The sequence below is a fragment of the Sinocyclocheilus grahami genome, unplaced genomic scaffold (genome assembly GCF_001515645.1).
Source record: "Sinocyclocheilus grahami isolate Dianchi unplaced genomic scaffold, SAMN03320097.WGS_v1.1 scaffold566.1, whole genome shotgun sequence".
Taxonomy (NCBI): Eukaryota; Metazoa; Chordata; class Actinopteri; order Cypriniformes; family Cyprinidae; genus Sinocyclocheilus; species Sinocyclocheilus grahami.
In genome coordinates, this window is record NW_015505745.1 from 1125466 (window position 1) to 1145404 (window position 19939).

General features: G+C 36.8%; 1 protein-coding gene across 1 annotated transcript in view; it reads left to right on the forward strand.

Moving 5' to 3' along the window:
- LOC107556354 (gamma-aminobutyric acid type B receptor subunit 2-like) overlaps window positions 1–19939 on the forward strand; it is a 237827-nt gene that overhangs the window by 140106 nt on the left and 77782 nt on the right. The window contains exons 3-4 of the mRNA XM_016239450.1: window positions 7910–8080; window positions 17391–17492. Of these exons, the coding sequence (XP_016094936.1) occupies window positions 7910–8080; window positions 17391–17492 (273 nt within the window). The remainder of the gene's footprint in view (window positions 1–7909; window positions 8081–17390; window positions 17493–19939) is intronic.

The window sequence follows — 19939 nt, forward strand, 5'->3', positions numbered from 1 at the left end:
CCGGTATCCCAAGTGGGAGTTTTGAGATACTGGGGAGTTTTTATGACCCTTTGTGTGAGGGCAAGGTACTTTGCAAATGGAACTTGAATTGAAATTACTAAAGATTCTCAGGACACTAATATATTGCCTATGTACCAACATATAATATACACGCTCGTTTAGATCATCAGAAGGCGAATTCATAGATACTAAACATGGTAGGATTACATATAGGCATGATGACAGGAATGGGTTCCATCATAAGCCTGCATAAAATAGTCTAAAAATATCAAAGACAACATACACCATGACCTGAAGGATACACTGTTCATTCAAAAAAAGGTTTTCCTATGAATTAATTAGTAGAAAAGTCCATTTCTACTGTGCCTTGTGCCTCTTGCGATGGAACATGCAGTGATTTTCCCTGCTTCGCATTCCATTAGGTCGTAAATGTATCTGGTGTCAGGGTTGCCATGGTAACCAGGGTCCTGGGCCCTGTTCACAGACAACTTGGCACCCAGTATGTTTATTGGGTGAGGGGTCTGTGAACGTTTGTTAATCTAATGAATAATTGATTTGTTAAATCAAATGAAAAATGGTGTGTCTGATTGGTCCAGACGCTACAAGTATGTTGATTTAAATATACAAAATATTATAGTTTTGGTTAATTGATAATACTTTTTTGCTTGATGATAGTGTAAGGTAAATCGTGTCAGCATGCACAGAAAGGAAACATTAATTTAATAAATGTTTGGATATTTTGCCTGTTCATTTCAGGTCCAATCCCACCACACACAGCTGCCACACACATATCGTCGCTCTCAAACTCCATTTGTCCTGTTCACCTCTAGAGTATAAATCCCTGGTCCCTTTTATTGGACTTATTATGTGAGCACTGTGACCTTCCAGTCCCAGGGCTGTGGAGCTGAGAGGTGTGACAGGCAGTGGCTTTTCTGTGCAGTTTTAATTAACACTGGCACTAGGAGATTGATGGAAAGAAGACGCAGGTTGTCGGCACGGCTTTGCCTTTGGCAGGGGGTGGCAATTAAAACTCTGTGGCGGCACAAGCAACAGGATGAAGGGACAATGTGGGAGGAGGAGAGAGAGCGGTATTAGGAGACCAATAGGATGTTGCCTGCATTAGATATTGTTTATGTGTGTGTTTGTGAACATGAAAAGACATGTATTACTATAGAAGAAGTATTTTTGAATGAAATGTATTTTGTTATGTGATAAAAATGTTGATCCTGTTGGAATAGTATGTTTATTTTGCTCTAGATATGCATAAATGCATTTGGCGGGAATGCCGAAATGAGAGTGAATGTGAATTGCGTACATTCATTTTATACTGATGTAAAGAGACTTTGCTTTTAAATAAGACGCTCTGGGTTGGATATCACCTGGGGATGCCAAACCTCCTGCTGCTGAAGGATCTGTGTGGGCTAATTTTGTGTGATAACTTCCTTTCTTATTCTCTCACGGTGAGAAAGGGAGTGCTCACACTGATCATGTGCTCTACAGGAAGAGAAGGGAATCTAATGCATTAGATGTCATTACACAGAGTTCACAGATCAGCTGGCTTGAATTCAGAGAGAAAGGTGCAGTTCAGACTATTTAAATGTAATTTTTTGAATGTTAAAAGTCTTTCTTCTTTCCTGGTTTAATATGCAGAGACGGCTGTAAGTAAGCCATGCGTGGGCTGAGTCTCCTGAAAGGTGCCACTGGGTGATTCTCATTTCTTAATTGTGTATCCTTGTTTCTTATCCTAGTGTCTTAGCTGTTTCCTCTTAAGAAGCAAGAAAAGTGTAAGGAGGGAGGGACTGAAACAAGATGTATTAGACATGCACTGATATCCTGAAACATAAAATTTTAAAGTTGGCATAAAATGGACATGTTCTGAGTGCATGCTATTGATCTTATTGTGATCCATTTATCCATGTATATGTTTCTTTTTTTTCAGCTCATAATTTTTAATCAAAATGTTGACCCTCCAGTCAAATGACAGAGTTCATCACAATACGTAAATATCTGTAACTACTTCCATTACATTGTGGCTTTAACTGAGTAAAGTTGCTCATTCTTTTTATAGGATGCACAGATATTGAATTTCTGACATGCCAATAAGCCAAGCTTATAAATGCATGATATTATATATCTAAAAATACTTTGCACTAGTTGCAAATAAATTTAGTCATCACAACATAATGTACAGTATGAAAGATGGTTAGATATTCATTTTAAAATGTACTGCAAACTTGCTTTCTTCTCAGGCTTCGCGTCTTTGCAGCATTTAGAGAATTTATAAATCTCTCATGATGCCGGTCTTCGATTGATTTCCGGGTCATGGGCTGAAGGACGAAGGAGCGAAAAATAAGGAAGCATCAATTAGAGTATTGAAAAGCAGCCACTGGGTTGCTATCAAAACAATTCTCTGTGTATTTGAGCGGCTCATCTAGCACAACAAAATATAATTGGTTTAACCAATGGCGTGAGTTTGGGGGTGGGACTGTTTTGTTTGTCTGGCCAAAAGCTGATTGCTGATAAAGACCTGTCAGGAAACAGTCATTATTTTTGCCTATATGGGTCAAGGTTTGGCCAGTGAAAACTGGAACTATGTAATCTGGTGTCAATGTTTTTCTGTGACACATCAGTTTCTTTTGAACATGAAGATTTTAGGTTCAATTATTATCCTAAAAGAGATTTTAAAAGCAAATTAGAATGACAGCCTCTTCCTCATCTGGTTTCTTCAGAGAGAACATGGTTGTATCTGAATGCATTATGCTCTGACTTTTCCCTTGTGAGGATGGAGCATTCAGCATGTAGGCTAGTCTCTGTTAAACAAAGATTAGAGCAACCTCCAAGAGACCCCTTAATGCTCAGTGAGTCCCGTAGGTGCATTTGGATTTAGTGGCACTAGCGTGATAAAAATCCTTAATTGGCAGCACTAATCTGTGTGTTTTGAGCAACAAACACTTCAGTGAGCTGAGATGAGTGACGGGGTGATGTGGCATGACTGTTATTTTGGAGTTGGCCATTGATGTGAAAGCAGGATTACACCGATAAAGGCTGTAAATTTGTTAATATTCTGCATAAGTACAAATTGCCTATTAGGTTTGTTAGATATTGAAGTGATTGATCTCTCATTTGTTTAAAAACCAACACATTCAAATTCATAAGTTTGTGGTCGATAAGGATTTGTAATGTTTTTGTGCTCACCAATATGTTATAGCTCAAAATAAACATGAATGAACATCAGAAGGTATGTTGAAAGCTGCAGTATAGCTTACCAAAATGTAACATGTCTAATGTAATCTTTCAATCAGTGTTTCAACCGCGGAAAGACGCAAATAAAACAGTTTGTGAACAGTATGTCATTTAACGTGGCATTTACCTTGGCAAATTTATCCACTGTTCTAAGTTCATTAAGCTATAAAACAACACCAAAGAGGAGCTTTTTTACTCATAATTATATGTATGTTTGAATAAATATGGCATGAAGACAATGTTGCCAAATCCAGTTGTGGTTTTCCCGCGGAATTGGGCTACTTTAACACTGTTGCCGTGGGTTGTTTTTCATGTCTGTGGGTTGAAGCAACCCCAATAATGTGATATTTAGACCCTGGAATGCAAATTTTACCAGGGCATCCCTGCCAAAATATGTATTTTACGTATATTTTACCCTCCGGAACACGATTGGGCTAGTTTAGTAGGGTAGGGTAGGGTAGTTGTTGTGAAAACCTGGCAACCCTGCATGAAGACAGGTATTTATGAAGACTGTGCAAATGAGTTGTAAACAGACATTTAAATTTTTATTTGAGTGTAATTATGATATCTGAAAATAAATAGCAGTTGAATATAATCGCTCTGTTGTTAATTTTAACGTTTAATATTATAGTAATGTGCCAAATGATAGGGTTCCCTGCGTAGTTAACAGCATCGGTTAGGAGAGATTTTTTCCTTAAGAAAAGCAAACTATTGGTATTGGCATCGGCAGATATCATTCTGAATAATAAATCCGTTTCGGCTGGGAAATACCGTATCGGTGCATCTCTACCTCAATTTAATGTATCCTTGCTGAATACAAGTATTTATTTATTTTAAAAATTGTACTGACTTTAGACTTTAAACTAGTGATTTCCTAATATTGAATTGATTGACTTTTTGACATTTGTCAAAAGCGGCACAATGTAGATGTATTCACCCAGTATGTCATACTTTAGGGATGAATAAGAATTTGGCCATTTATCACAATATATTTCTATTCTGTGGAATACAAAAGTTATTTGGCAGAATGACCAAGTTGTTTTCCATACAATGACTGTTTTGGCCATGTAAATAAAGTCATTTTTCTTTAAAAAAAAACCATTCAGACATTTTTCAAATTATGTTTTGTGTTCCACACAGGAAAGAAACAACATGAGAGTAACTCAGTGATGATAGCATTGTAATTTTAAGGTGAACATCTCGAGTCTTTTTAATTGAATGTACTAGCTTTGACACATTCAACAGGTGTAACATCACTCTTCTGAGATTGGCTTATTCTTTCAAAATTGTCAGTGAAGAAATTACTTTTTTGAGGCAGGTCTGAAAAGGCCAAACCAGACCAATCTAGATAGTGTCTGTCTGTGAGTTAATGCACACTTGGCTTCAAAGAGAATCACAGACTACTAATCTGTGTCATTATCAGGAATCCTAATGTCTTATCTTTTCAGCACTGCAATTAACCCTACGTTGATTAACATCAATAACTCTCCATCAATAACTTCAATCCCTCGCAATCCCCTTTCATTTGCTCATGCCCATGTTAGAAGGAAAAATGGATGTTCTGCTCACCCTCCTTCCTCTTGAAACACAGAGCAGGTGGTGTGATTATGTCAGCTCTGATGTCTGCTGTCAGCTATAGCTTTAGTTCACACATTTCCCATATAATATAACAGTGTAAATAAATCCTACCCAAATCTGTCTGTTCCCTCGTCTAAATATTCACAGGTCTAAATGTTGCTAACAGGGTTTAATGGAATTCTTCGAAATGTTAGACTGTTGTTATTCGCAAGTTCTCTGGCTGTCAGGGTGTGTACACCAGCGCGTCATTGTGAGATCAGGAAAGGAATTAATTTTTTTCTCTGCTTGGCAAATTCAGCTTGCTTGTATCCATAAGGGGGTTCAACCAGTGTAAATATGTAAAAATTTGTCAAAGGACATTAACTTCAAGGTGAAATTAATGCCTGGATTAATCCCTTTGTAAATACACATTATTATTTAAAGGTATAGTTCACCCAAAAATTGCAATTCTGTCATCATTTACACAATACGCACCCTCACGTCATTCCAAAACTATATGACTTTATTACTTTTTGTGGAACGTAAAAGTCAATATTTTGAAGAATTTTGGTGCCCAAACAGTTTTGGGGACCATTGACTTCCATTGTATTACTAAAAAAACACACACATTTATCAAAATGTCTTCTCGTATGTGCACAGAAGAAACAAAGTCATACAGGTTTGGCATGAGGGGAAGTAAATTATGACAGAATTTTCAGGATTTTTTGGTGGACTATCCCTTTAAACATCAGCAAGTGTTTATTTGTGACATTAAGCAATTGCAGTCAAACGATGAAGGCAAAATGTTCATTTATGTGGGTCCATGATGATTAGGGTGCTGCCTGTATTGGGATAAGACATCAACTCATATGTATTATATCCAATTTACATAAAGTGATATATACTATATAGCAAATCTCAATTTGTTTATTAACACCCGGCTATAAAGTTGGATAGATAGAAAAATGTCTAACTATATTTGCATAAATGTATACCGTATACTCATGTAGGGCGATATATACTAAACATATCTCAACTGCTTGATTATCGCCCAGCTCCATGTGCTAATCCGACTATAAAGCATGAAGATACAGTATTAAGATATTATAAACACTAACATCATGATTTTCTGTAAAGCTGCTTTGAAACAATGTGTATTGTGAAAAGCGCTATGAAAATAAATTTGACTTGACTAGGTTTCGGGATGGGGCCTGAATCTTCTTGATGTATTGGAAAGTAGACCTAACAGGCTGGATTCAGACCATGATCCATACAGCTCTGTGTTTGTGATTACGTCACCATTTTATTCACCAGAGGGGCCTCAAATGAGACGAGATGAGAGGTCAGGGGTCATGGCCACTGCACACTACAGAGCAAAATCAATTCCATTTCACCCGCAATTCTATTCACAGGAAAAGTAATTTAGTTGATCCAATCCTGAGCAAAGGAAGGTCCTATTCCGAGTTCATTTAGGGGGGAAACCCTGATGTAGACCAGAGCTGAATAGAACTTGTCACATTTTTATAGAGGTGCTTCCTTGTGCTCTGGAAATGCAGTTTACTCTGTTAGTACTATATGTAAATTGCTGCTTAAATCACCTGCACATTCAACAAGCCATCCATATAAATTTTCACAAAAACATCAGCATACAACTTTTGAAAGATTACATTTCCATTCACTATTTAGTTGAGATTTTTTTTGCCTTGCAATAAATATTTCATCGAATTGAATGTGCAACCACGTAGCCGACAGACATTTTATGACTGTAAGCAAAGAGTGTGCTAACAAGTATAAGACGGCTTTTCCTATTTGAACTCAAAGCATTTCCATATGTTTATCTCTTGAGAGACTAACAACCCTCAGGATGTATTATAACCGGAGGAACATTTGTTAATCTACTGACAGGAGCACTGGCATAAAAATCATACCATGATGTTCCAGGCTTGTTTTTCGCTCTAGCTGAGACTTAAAATGCTCTGCCTGGTGTTTGACAACATTAAAGAGTCTTCAAAAGTGTGAAGCCTCTTTTAAACTGTCTCTTTTTGAAAGCCTGAAAAGATATAAACATGCTTAGCATGCAATATTTGAACAGTACATAGAGGCGTTTTTAAAAGGATCCTATTAACATTTATGTTTCTTGAGGCAGAGGAGAGTTAGATGAAGCAGGACTCAACAATTAAGAAGTGTAAAAGAGTTTCAGGCCATTCACTTGAAAAAATGTTCTTACGGCCCAATGATTTGCTGATCATGTACATGATTTTATGCCTTGCAAATGTAAACATTTGGTTTTTGTGATGTTTTAAACATTGTCTTTTGAATTATGCACATCACCAATGAAAAAGGTTTTGGCAAAATTGGTAGTGTTTGTATTGGTGTACAGAGTATTGCATTGTTTATATATATATATATATATATATATATATATAAAGATTTAAATTTTTTATCAAAAATTATTATATTTTTTCTGATTCTTATTAATGCTGCTAAAATATTGCAAATATCTTTCTAAAAATAAAATGCACAGTAATATTAATAATTAAATATTATAATTAAATATTATATTTTTGTGTTGTGTCTGGTAAATACATTGGCAGGGCAAATACAGATCTTACTGTTGACCACTATGGAGAACAAACACAAATTTTAATGTTCTATAATGCATCTTAATACAACACATACATCTACAAGCTGATATGCTGAGGTTGACCATCAGTGCAAAACTGCAAACGTTCATGGCTCCAGTCACCACTGGTACTCACCAAAGGTGTGAGAGCTGTCTTTTTATTGAGACGTGTTTGTATGTTGATTCGTTCACACCTACACTGTAGGCTCCTGGAGTCCTGGCACACTGGCTATGGGCGGCCACTTGCCTTCGATCCAGCATGCTGCTCAAATAGCAAAAAGTAGAAGGTGAACACAATCTCAGTCCAATTACGCCATAGTGCTTTATTAAACTTAATAAGACAAGAGTTTTAAGAGTTTTGGAGATTTTGGTCTTATTCAAGCAGATTAAGAGCTATGTAATACATAGAAAATAACCAAAAATGGCCACTGAATTAATTTATCTTAAAAGGACCTTTTTTAGTTGTACTCTCTTCTTCTTTTACAGCTTTCTTTTGCAGCCACAACTCCTGTCCTGGCAGACAGGAAAAAGTATCCAAATTTCTTCAGGACCGTCCCATCAGACAATGCTGTGAACCCCGCTGTGGTGAAGTTTCTCAACTATTACAACTGGAGCCGAGTGGGAACCCTGACCCAGGATGTCCAGCGCTTTTCTGAGGTATGTTGAGAAAAATAACCTGCCCTCTTTATGGATGTATCTTGAATCACAATATTGTGACTCAGTTCTTAAACTAATGTTAAGAAAATATTTTTTAGAGAGTAGATGAGTAGATATTATGTTTTTGGTCCTTATTTATTTGAAGGAATATTTCAGAATATTGAAGCACTTGGAGTGACTAAACGAAAAATGAAAATGAGTGAATTTAGCAAAATGGAAGTGAATGGGGCCAATCCGTAAATGTTAAAATACTTAGGAACAACTTTGTAGCTCAAATATATATATATATATATATATATATATATATATATATAGTGGTAGGAATATGTGAGAGGAAATCTGTGGTATTCACAATTAAAATATTGTTCATTGAGCTTTACTTGCATTGAAATTGAAATATTCCTTTAACTGATCACTTTTCACTGGGAAAATGAAGTATTGTAGCATGAGATATTATCTTGCTCCAGATAACCAGCTTCACCTGCATACCACTTTTTGGAAGAGTACTTCTCAGAAACATAAGGCCTGTTGTTTTCTGTTTAAGTGTGGGTGTGTATCATTTTCCTTCTGTTTGTATTTCGTATGAATAGACACAGTAAGGTTCCCCTGTGGTTCCCCTTTTCGATCTAATTTTAGTGACTGAGATAGAGGTAGATTGAATTGATTGGTTGAGACATTTATATATAACAAGATCAGGAATGGTGTCGTGTGTGTTTGTGTTTATTGTAAGCGTCTGGAAATTCCTTCCTCCAATGGGACACGTAGCAGAAATCCTCCAGGGGCAGAGAGATATTAGCATCTCTTTCTCACACGATCGCTCCATAGCAACCATTTGCTGTCAGAGTTCAAAGTATTCCTCAGGTGATAGATCTAAAACCTGGATCATCATTACAGATCCACGTAGTCATAGATCTGTGGGACTGCTAGTGCTAGCAAATCCTGCTGCTTTGAGATCTATAACGCTAACACTGCAGGTTTGTTGCTGATAGAAACTTATGTGGAAAAAAACCTACAGTGGGCTATGTTTCAAGCTGAAATTAATTGTTTACTAGGTCAAAAACTGAATAGAATTTTGTTGTCAGTTCACACCAATATATTATTTACAAAAAATTACTTATCTTAAAAAAAATGACAATTCGTATGTCAAAACTGACATGTTGTGGTTGTGACAGAAAATAGCAGGTGATTTATGAAAAGAGGATGTTCAAGATGAAGGCTGACTTTGAGTTTAGCTCATTTTTTTTATATTTTCATGAATATCTGATAAAAAAGCAAGGACACGACTGTAAATTATTGACTGAATTGTGTTTTTAAAATATTTGGCATGGAAATGGAAATATGCAAGGTAATTGCTTTCCAGGTGGGTCAAAAATATAGTGATTTAAAGCACTTTATTGGAAAATTAATGTCTACTGAAGAATATATTTTTTTACAAATGCAAATAGCACTTCTATTCTCTTAGACTCCCAGTGCTTCCAGAAGCTTAAAGAACTGTATGCTCTGTGTGATATTATTTACACTTTTATTTGCTAAAATACTGAAATGCACTAAGAGTGACAGGCAATATGTATTCATACATGCTGTAGCCTAAATAAATTGCATTGTCACATTTTTTATTAATTTTAGGGGAAGCCAGGTTTCTCTTAGGCCATGACCACACGTACACGGGTATTTTTATAAATGGAGTTTTTTCTTCTTCCATTTAAAAACAAATCTCCGTCCACATGAAAACGCAAACGCATGCTATGAAGCACTGTCAAGAGCATGCCAAACCAACAGGTGGCGATATAATCTCAACCGTGAAGCCATGTTGGCCAATCAGAAGCCTGAAAAAGTCTCCAGTAGGCGGAGATACCAGCGCAGGTGCCGACGTCACAAGCCAAAAACTCCGGTTTCGCTGTCTACACGATAACACTGCAACCGGAGTTTTTGAAAATCTTCACCCTGGCAGGCGTTTTCAAAAATGTTCGGTTTCAGTGAACTGGTGCTGCATTTGCATGTGGACGAACGGCCTAACCGCGTAGAAAAAGCTGCGGTTTTAAAAATAATTCGTGTGAACAGGGCCTTAAAGCAATTGTTATATCTGTGATACCTTATATGCAAATTTTTTTTTTAATCTCTTCCTTTTGTCAGCACATTGTGGTAGAGTTTAAAAGATACATGCTTTTCAAAAGTTTAATATATATATTTAATCTCTATGAAGCATGTTATGGTTTGAGGACAGATGTAGAGTGAGTGGTAATGTCATAATCTTTATTTTTTTAAAGAAAGAAATATAATGGCTAATTTGTATTCGCTAATTTGTAATAGAACATTTTAGTGATAATATGATTTAAAAACTGAACATTTTTATTTAAAAAAATAACGGCAGGTAAAGTTATGCTGTATGTCTAAAGATTCAGTAAATAAATAAATTAAGCAAACATTCACACAGATACTCTGTATCTGAATGGCTGAACAGAGTTGTGCTCCTGCCTTTGGAGAGGTAAGGAGCTCCAGTGAGAGTTGTGGAAGGTGTAAATCCCTTTATCTTTGCCTCTGGATGGAGTTGCTGAACAGGCACAGAGGAAAAGCTCGATCCCGTCATCAGCCTGCCTGAGGAGGGCACTGGAAGCCTGATTAGCATGCCGGTGTCACGCTCTCTCACCCTCAGCGGTGCTGTACCGCAGGATAGCTGCCCGCGCTGTGTGATGTGACATTTCAGGAGGAGGTGCATCTGTTGTGTCACACAAACTAGGAGGTGCGGATCTAGAACCTCACTTGCTGGCCTTTTCCTGGAGACTTGGGTTGACTGGGGGTTGCTGGTTTCACTGAGAATTAATAATATTTTTCTCAAAAGTGTCTCAGTCTAATTGCATATATGGGAATCCTTCCTTTAATACTTAGAATAAACAAAGAGGTTTTCATGTGTGTGTGTTGTGTGCATGAATGCTCTGGGTTTCTATCTCAGCCCTCATTCTGCTTGTTCTAGTGAAGTAATTTAGCACCTGTCCTGTCTGCTGCTTGATATCTGACACATTGCAGGAGGCTGTCAGTGTTTTGCCTGAGTGTCTATCAATAAGTGGATTAAGGGCTGTTCACACTCCAGCATGAATCACACTCCAGTATGCTGTTTTACAGATTAAGACCCAATCCCCTTTTTTATGTGGTAAAAGATTAGATGACTTGGGCCCCGATGAGGAATTAAACCCATTTGTCAGTCCTCGCACTTTGAGTAGGATTGTGTGTGTGTGTGTGCATTTGTGTGTTTGTATGTGTCTACACATAAATTGCTATGCATCTACAGTAAGTGTCTGTGAGGTGTTGAGGGCACCGTTTTCCTCTCGCAGTCCAGCTCTCATATCAATATACTCCCTATTACTCAGTTTACACTGACGTGAGGTTGGGTTTGAATCATTTAACTGAATAAATCACATCTGTAAAAATATCTATCTGTCTATCTGTCTGTCTATCTGTCTGTCTGTCTGTCTGTCTGTCTGTCTGTCTGTCTGTCTCTCTATCCATCCAGTTGTCCGTACGTCTGTCCATCTGTCTGGAGTAGTAATACCAGGAAAAAGCCTCCTTTATCTTATATCTAAAAATATGAAATAAGGAAAAATGCTGATTAATATATACATTTATAATATGCATATTATATTATAATAATATTTGTTGACATATACCTGTAATTTTTAGATAGGTAGATAGATCTTCATCTCTTTCACAGTCCTCTCTCCCTCTAAATGTGTGAAAACAAAATGAGAAAGTGAGATTTTAAAGCAGGTGTCTGTCTGTCTGTCTGTCTGTCTCTCTATCCATCCAGTTGTCCGTACGTCTGTCCATCTGTCTGGAGTAGTAATACCAGGAAAAAGCCTCCTTTATCTTATATCTAAAAATATGAAATAAGGAAAAATGCTGATTAATATATACATTTATAATATGCATATTATATTATAATAATATTTGTTGACATATACCTGTAATTTTTAGATAGGTAGATAGATCTTCATCTCTTTCACAGTCCTCTCTCCCTCTAAATGTGTGAAAACAAAATGAGAAAGTGAGATTTTAAAGCAGGTCACCATATGTTTTTCTCTACTGTACATGCACTGTCCTGTTTTACACCAAGGTGCTCCATTAGTGACCTATTGGACACTCTCCAGCAGCTTCAGTAATGGGGCTCTATTCAGGTGTACATGTTTGTGTGTATATGTGTGTGTATAATGAAGTTTCTGCTTGTTTGATCACTGATTAAACATTCAGACAACACAAGCAAAATCGGCTGGCTCAGCCTAGCTAATTGCATTCCCTAAGGAGATGATCCAAGCACAAGTCATCCAATCCTCCTTTCACAGATTGGACCTCATGGGCAGTCCTATCTGTGCGCATCAGCTCGTGTGCGTGCATTCGTTGGCCATTGTGTTGTTCTTTGTGCCTGTTCGCTTCTGTTTCAGTTTAAAGGCTCATTAAAACCTGTGCTATAAATAGATGCATATGTCCCCTCGGCTGCAGCGGTGCATTAAATGCTTCGGCTTTCTCTCGCTCTTTGCCTGCATTGTATCTGTCCTATCCCGATGCTTTCTCTGCTCCTGGAGGACGTGGGAATCCCGATGATACTGCACAATCCAGTATAGACTTGTCCACAGTTACATCAGGCTGAATGTGTCTTTCTCTCACATCTGTCCCCCAGAACACAGGTGCATGAGGCTGCTGGGAATATTTCAATACAAAAATAACACATGGACAAAGATTAGTGCACATAGGACATCTGTATTTAGCCATCAAGGGCCTCTTTTCTTGTCTTTGCTTGTTTCAAGGGTCCAGGTTTTCAGAGAAAACTGTGTATGTATGTTTACTTAGATATACTTTAGGGATAAAACTGTCCCCAGATGCTCACCTTGGGAATGTCCTCAAAGGTAAAATTTGAAATATTTATTATGGTGAGGTGGGGTTATAATTAGCTGTTATAATTAGAGTTTTTGAACTTTTTGATCCTAAAATATAATGACGGATTTAATATAATATATTAACATAATTTTATGAACATCAACCATGTATACTGAGAGAAAAATATTAAGTGTGGTGTTAAAAATAATAAGTACTTTATAGAACAAGCAGATAATTATAAATAATTTACTTCTATTTGTTTGTGTATGTACTTGTATGTATGTATATATATATATGTATGTTTGTGTGTGTGTGTGTGTGTATACAATAATTTTTATAAAATACAGCTTTATATTTCTTAATATTAAAATAAAATTATTGCATAAAATAATTACGCTTACTTTTCTTTACCAGTCTTTAGTTTTGTGTTTACAATTATTTTTTAAACATATTTAATTAATATCTTAATAATATTATCTTTTACAACCTTGAAAATACATTTGGCAGTTTCTTGTTTTCTCACAGAAACTGAGATGATTCCACAGTCATTCAAAGAAACCTCGTCTTATTCTCGCAATTGTGACAATCAGAAGAAACAGCATAGCAACCACTCAGAGCATCCTAGCAACCACCTAGAACACCCTAGCAACCACAAAACCATTCATAAACTTTATCAATACACTAAAAAGCACTCTAAATATTTTAGCAACCCCATAGCTGTCACGTGTTAGTGCTGTAAGGAGCACAAGACAACAAGACGACGGAGAATTCCAAATAACAGTCCTTTAATTAATCCACAGAAGAAACACTGGAGAAATTCAGGGAAAATGCAGCACAACCAGCATCTAACATCAATCAATAACCGGCAAAGGACTGAACAGAACAGGGAGAAATTATACAGAAACTAAACAAGGGAACTAATGAGAGGATTAACGAACACAGGTGAACAGAATAAACTAATCAAGGCAACTAAGAAAAACTAGGTCACAGGAACACGTGGGATAAATGAAAACAAACTCAAAGTCCAAGAACAGAACAGAACCGTGACAATAGTAACATCCTGACAAATAATTATAGCATGTGTGTAAAAATCTAGTTTATTAACACAATTCAAAATCATAAAAAGTAAACCTTTAAAAACAGCTCAATTAAAAATGAATCTCTGAACAGCTCTTCTAAGTTGAAATAATATTAGCATGTGCTCTCAGTGCCCAAAAACAGATGAAATTTGTCAGTGGTGGGTCACATTATGAGGGCACTGTCCTCTGTCAGACCTCATTGTGCCGTCAGCATCAGAGAGAAGATATCGGCTGACACTCACACACCTTCCTATATTTCTCCAAATGCAGCCAATCACAGACTCACGGTGCTCTGCCGCACGGGGACCTGAGCAGCGCTGAAAATGTTGCTGATGATGGACTGCTGTGGGTTTAGAAAAAGAGGGGAAAATAAGGAAGTGACACAAGTTGTGACCCACGCATTACTGCTTGTTGTCATGATGACTGCTGGACATGTGATGCAAAGAAAAGGATCACTTTTGCAAAGTGGGGAGTTCCGCTAATGATGAGGCTAAAGCTAATGCCAATTAATTAAATTTACAAAAAAAATAGCATTATTAGTTTTAATTTAGTATTATTTGTGTACTAATATTATAGTATTTATTAATATTTAGAATTTATATATATATATATATATTGTAGATTTTCAGTTTTCATTTTTATTTTAGTTTGTTTTTGTAATTCTGTTGTGCTTTTTTTGTCAGTTTTTGTCATTCTTGTTTTTTTATGTTCTATTTGCTTTATTTTGATTTCAGTTTTAATTTGAGTGATTTTAGTACTTCAACTTCAACTTATTTTATTTCAGTTAGTTGCCAATACAACATTTCTGATTTTACAAGTTTTATTCTATTTCAGCTTTATTTCAATTAACAGAAACCAATTTAATAGTTTATACTGTTTAGAGAACAATAGCAACACTGCATTGGAAAAAAATTGGTGTAGAAACAGTTTTCACTCAGAAATTGCTAGTAAATTTCATAATTACAAAAAAATGGCAAGTAACATGTTGAATTAAATGCGAAATTTTATTTATTTATATATATATATATATACATTTTCTGAATATCATTTCAGTCTTTACAGTGCAGTTGTCCCAAAATGTATTTGGTCACTAATGTTTCAGGGTTCCTCTTTACGTACAACCTCTTAGCCTCTTAACTCAAATTAATAAAAAAAAACATATACAGTATATATATATATATATATATATATAGGTAGTGAAAACTGGACAATGGTCTTCTTTTGAAACATTAAAGTGTGGGCATTCGGCCAGTATGCCTAGGTGGTTTTGCGTATCCGAGTGAGATGGAGAATAATGTCTGTGTTTATGGTAAATTAGCCCGCAGAGCTTCTTGACACCCAGTGTTGTGCTCTTGTGTCTCTCTACCTGATTCATGCGGCTTCCTGTTTACCTTTTTTCTCTCTGTATATTTGACAGGTCAGTTCATAAATGCATTATGCATTTCACATCACATCATGCTCATTTCTCCTCAGCTTTAGGACAGCTCTCAAATCCCATAATCCTTTAGAGGTCCTTTACTGCACAGCACCCACCCGTGCCTCTCTGTCTCTTTCTCTTTCTCTTTCTGTCTCTCTTTCCTCTTGCTTAAATCTTCCCATCAGGTGGTCTCTTGTGCTCACACACAAGCATACACTTGTGTATTGTGTATACATGCTCATGAGATCCGCACGTACAGCCGCACACACACACACACACACACAAACTTGCTCATGTGCAACGAGGTTTCCAGGATCTGCCAGCGTTAAGCTACAAATATGCTCACCGCATCAGTAATCAAGACAATGTGGATCAGACAGGCTTTTCAGGTAATGTCTGGCAGAATGAGTTCAGGATTCTGTCACAATCTGACATTGCCCTGTTTACTCCTGGTTTTAACATCCGTCTCGAGTGATCGGATCATAAGTAGTTAGCTTATAGAGAATGCCATCTTACAAAGCATGTTTAAACAGATCTAAATATGTATTTATTTACCATATGTTTAAATATTATTACAAGTTAAAAGAACTGTTTTCAATTTTAAATAAAATTTAATGAATATATACATGATCCATCCGAAATCTTTCTAATATGCTGATTTGGTGCTCAAGAAACATCTCTTCTTATTATTCATGTTGAAATCTGTTGTGCTGCTTAATATTTTATGGAAACTGTGATATAATTTTTTCAGGATTTTTTGAAAGTTCAAGTGAAAGTTCAAAAGGACAGCATTTGTTTGAAATAGAAATCTTTTGTAACATTATAAATGTCTTTACTGTCACTTTTGAACAATTCAATGAACCACAGCTGAATAATATAAAGTATTGGTTTGATTGATGCTCTCCTCACTTTTGTACTTTGGATTTTGAAATTTGTTTGTTTGTTTTTTCCAAAGCACCTGTACAGAACGACACATGCATTTGGCACAAATGTAATGCAGAGGTTCAAAAGAAAGCGGGAGTCAATTTCTGCTGAAGGCAAGTGGAAATGAGATACAAATTCTCTCTGCTTGCAGTGCGTCAGTCACATTGTCAGGAAAATGAGTGAGAAAACATAAATACACAGTTGGACCAATTCATACATCATTAATAGCGGTTCAGTTCCACTATTTAGAACAAAACCAATACATCAAACTAATTTGGGTACTTTTATCTTTAAAGACATCTTTAAAACAGTAGTTATGGTGTGAGATGCTAAGAAAACTCATGACGCAACAGGCAAAGATGTCCATCTTAATGAGTATAACTGCATTTGAAAGAATGAGTTTAAAGATGAAGCTTCTCTGAGAGTGTTTTACAATGTACCATACTATAATTGTGATCTTTAACAGCACAGCATATTTTGATTTTGGCCCATGTTCAATTGAATTTCTGGGTGATATGTGTGACCCAAATGTTTTGTCAATGGGTTGGAATTTTTGGAGTGATAGATTTGAGAGTATGAACCCTTTGTGAACACCCTTTGTATTACACAATACACCGGAGCTCAATATAGTATATGCTTTGATTCTCACACCATAAATCTTTGTCGAGGGCGGGAGGTATTGAGACTTTATTTACAAGGAACTGGTCCATTTTTCAAAAGCATCCATGGACAAGGATGGATTAAGTCTGTGGGGAGCAAAGCTGGTTGGAGTCGTGTTTTATCCAAAGCCCAGTGGGACCTCTGGAGGAAAGAGTTCCACGGATGCTCCAGGCTGATTGGGATGCAGGGGGAACGTCAGATTGGCAGGAGATTAGAGTGAATTGAGACATGTATCAGAGCAAGGGAGTGCTGCCTTTGATTGGGTACTTTTCTGGGTGGTTTGCCATCCACAAACTCTGCTTTCATTCAGTTCTCTTTCATTTCTAGTTCCCTCTCTCACTCATTCTCTCTCTCTCTCTGACAGGTGCGGAATGATTTGACCAATGAGCTGGAGAAGGCAGACATCCAGATTGCAGACACTGAGAGTTTCTCTAATGATCCCTGTGTGAATGTGAAGAAACTGAAGGTAAGGGAGCTCACAAGGGAGCTTACAGTGCACAATGTCCCACTCAGTTATACACATAATATGCATGTCTATATATATCCCTGAATTTTGTTACATTTGTGTTTACAATAAGAGGGAAAAATGTCAGTGGGGTCAAAAAAAAAAGTTGAATTTTAGATATATTCAATAAACATGAGTTTTAATATCTTATGCAATTCGGCTTCTCATGTAAATTTGTCTAATTTTAATGATGTTTGTACTGAAATTGGACCAAAATATGACAAAAATTTAAATCTCATTTGTGTTTTTATGTAATGCAAAAGAATTTTGTTTCAAATAAATTTTTCATTTTTTTAAATAGAAAATGTAGTGTATTCCTTGTTTTCAGTTCAGTCACATTATACTTTGACAGTTTCTTTTTAATTATATATGCAAATACAAATATACAATATATCATAGTTAAAGATGTAACACAATTTTTCCACATTTGTGTAAACAGTGAGAAGCTGACTCTGTAATCATGTGATATGCTAATGATATTCTAATGAGTTGTGATGTCGTTGTTTAACCATTGCAGCTTTAGCTTTGGATGACTCTTAAAGAGAATACTAAAAAGTTTTCTTAGTCATCATCATAAACACATAAAGTGGCAAGAATGCCATGAGCAATTAATTCGAGTGTGTTTGTGCTCTGAATAGCCATTGTTCCATTGTTGTCTGCTGCTTCTCTTACTTTGCAATTTCCACCTAAAGGTTTGTTTCCAATAATTTTTTTACACCGTGAAACTATTATGACTTCTATTACCTGCCTGACTTAGTACCTCCATTATGGCAATTCCCCAAATAGCAACGAACTGCTAAAGACCTGTTTCTTCAAATTCTGCATGGTCAGATTTTTCACCAGTTGACAGCAACTCTTAGAGTCTGTAAATTCAACATTATATTTCACATTGACATGGCTGTGCACAGGGCAACAGGAAGACAGTTTTGCATTATATAAATCCATATAAACAAAATGTTGAGATTTTTTAAACTCAAATCCACTGTATAGGTGGGTTACCATTCGCTGTGTAAATGTGGGAAAGTCTCACAACCATGGTCTTCATAAAAGCAAAGCGAGTGGTGACTGAGGTTCTGGGGCAGCCTGGCGTGGATCCAGCCTCCATTTTGCCTGGCTGGAAGAAGCTTGTGTCTGCCAGGACTTCAGGACAGCTGGAGCCACTTACACAGCTGGAGGGATTCAGGTTAAGTGCCCACGCCGTCGGGAGCGGCAGCAGGGTTTGTAACGGCTGCTGATTGTGAAGCAAGAAGCGCCTGACCCAAGCGGTTGGTCCTGAAAAGGGAAGCGGGAGTATTTCACACAATAGCTCCAATATCTCAGCATGTTCTTTGGCACTGCTGAAGTGCTGAGGGTGGTATTGTGGCAAATGAGACTCTCTGAGAAATGTCTCAACGAAACCGTTTACCACAGGCCACCCATGCATTTTCAAACAATGTTTGAATGCAGCCCCACTGCGAACGTCGTTTATGTCATTGTTCCCGAGTTTAGAGCAGGTCTGGGATCAGATTTAATGCATCTGCTGTGATCTTACCTGTAAATGCTGCTGTTTTCAGAGCTGTCGACAAAATGCTATCCCCACCCACTGGAGTCATTATTTTCACTCCTGCTTGAACATGATAGTTTTCATCTTGAGCAGCTCATTAGCTGTGCATGTTAAATGCTCTTCCTGTAGCCTGGTGCTTGAGGATAACATTCCAAGAGGTAAAAGCGAAAAATAGATTCAGAGATGATTTCTTAAAGTCGCTGGTGGGCATTTCAATATCCTGGCAGCTGTGACACGTCTTATGATGGATTGGGCCGTGACACCCCTCAAACAAGACTGACTTCCACCTGAAATTTTCATTGCCATTTGCTGGAATCAAGGGCAGTATAGTTAAGAGGGCGGGGAGGGATATTATTACATCCTGATATGCAGAATGAGAAAAATGATACTTAATAACCTCTGAAGAATACGTAGGTCTTGTTGTGCTAGCATGGCCTTTAGCACATGACAGATGCGTTCTGAGCTTTTATTTCTTTTTCGTGGGTTCAGTTTTGGCTTCATGTGTATAGAAATCTTGTTCCAGTGATGGATTGATTCCAGAGGCGGACAAAGTACTCAACTCCATTACTTGAGTGAATGTACAGATACTGCTGGTCAAATATTGCTCCATTACAAGTAAAAGTTGTAAAGACAGATTTTTACTTAAGTAAAAGTACAGAAGTACTTGCTTTTAAAAGTACTTAAGTACCAAAAGTAAATTTCCTTTTTTATGTCAATGCACTGTTTTATTGTTGTACGTAATACTTGCAATACTTCTGAAGCAACTTACAATACATTACACCTACTGAATACACTGACTAGCTTGTAGTATCTTTGGAATAAAGAGCTTTTAGAATGTTAAAAACCTATGGGGGGAAAAATTAAC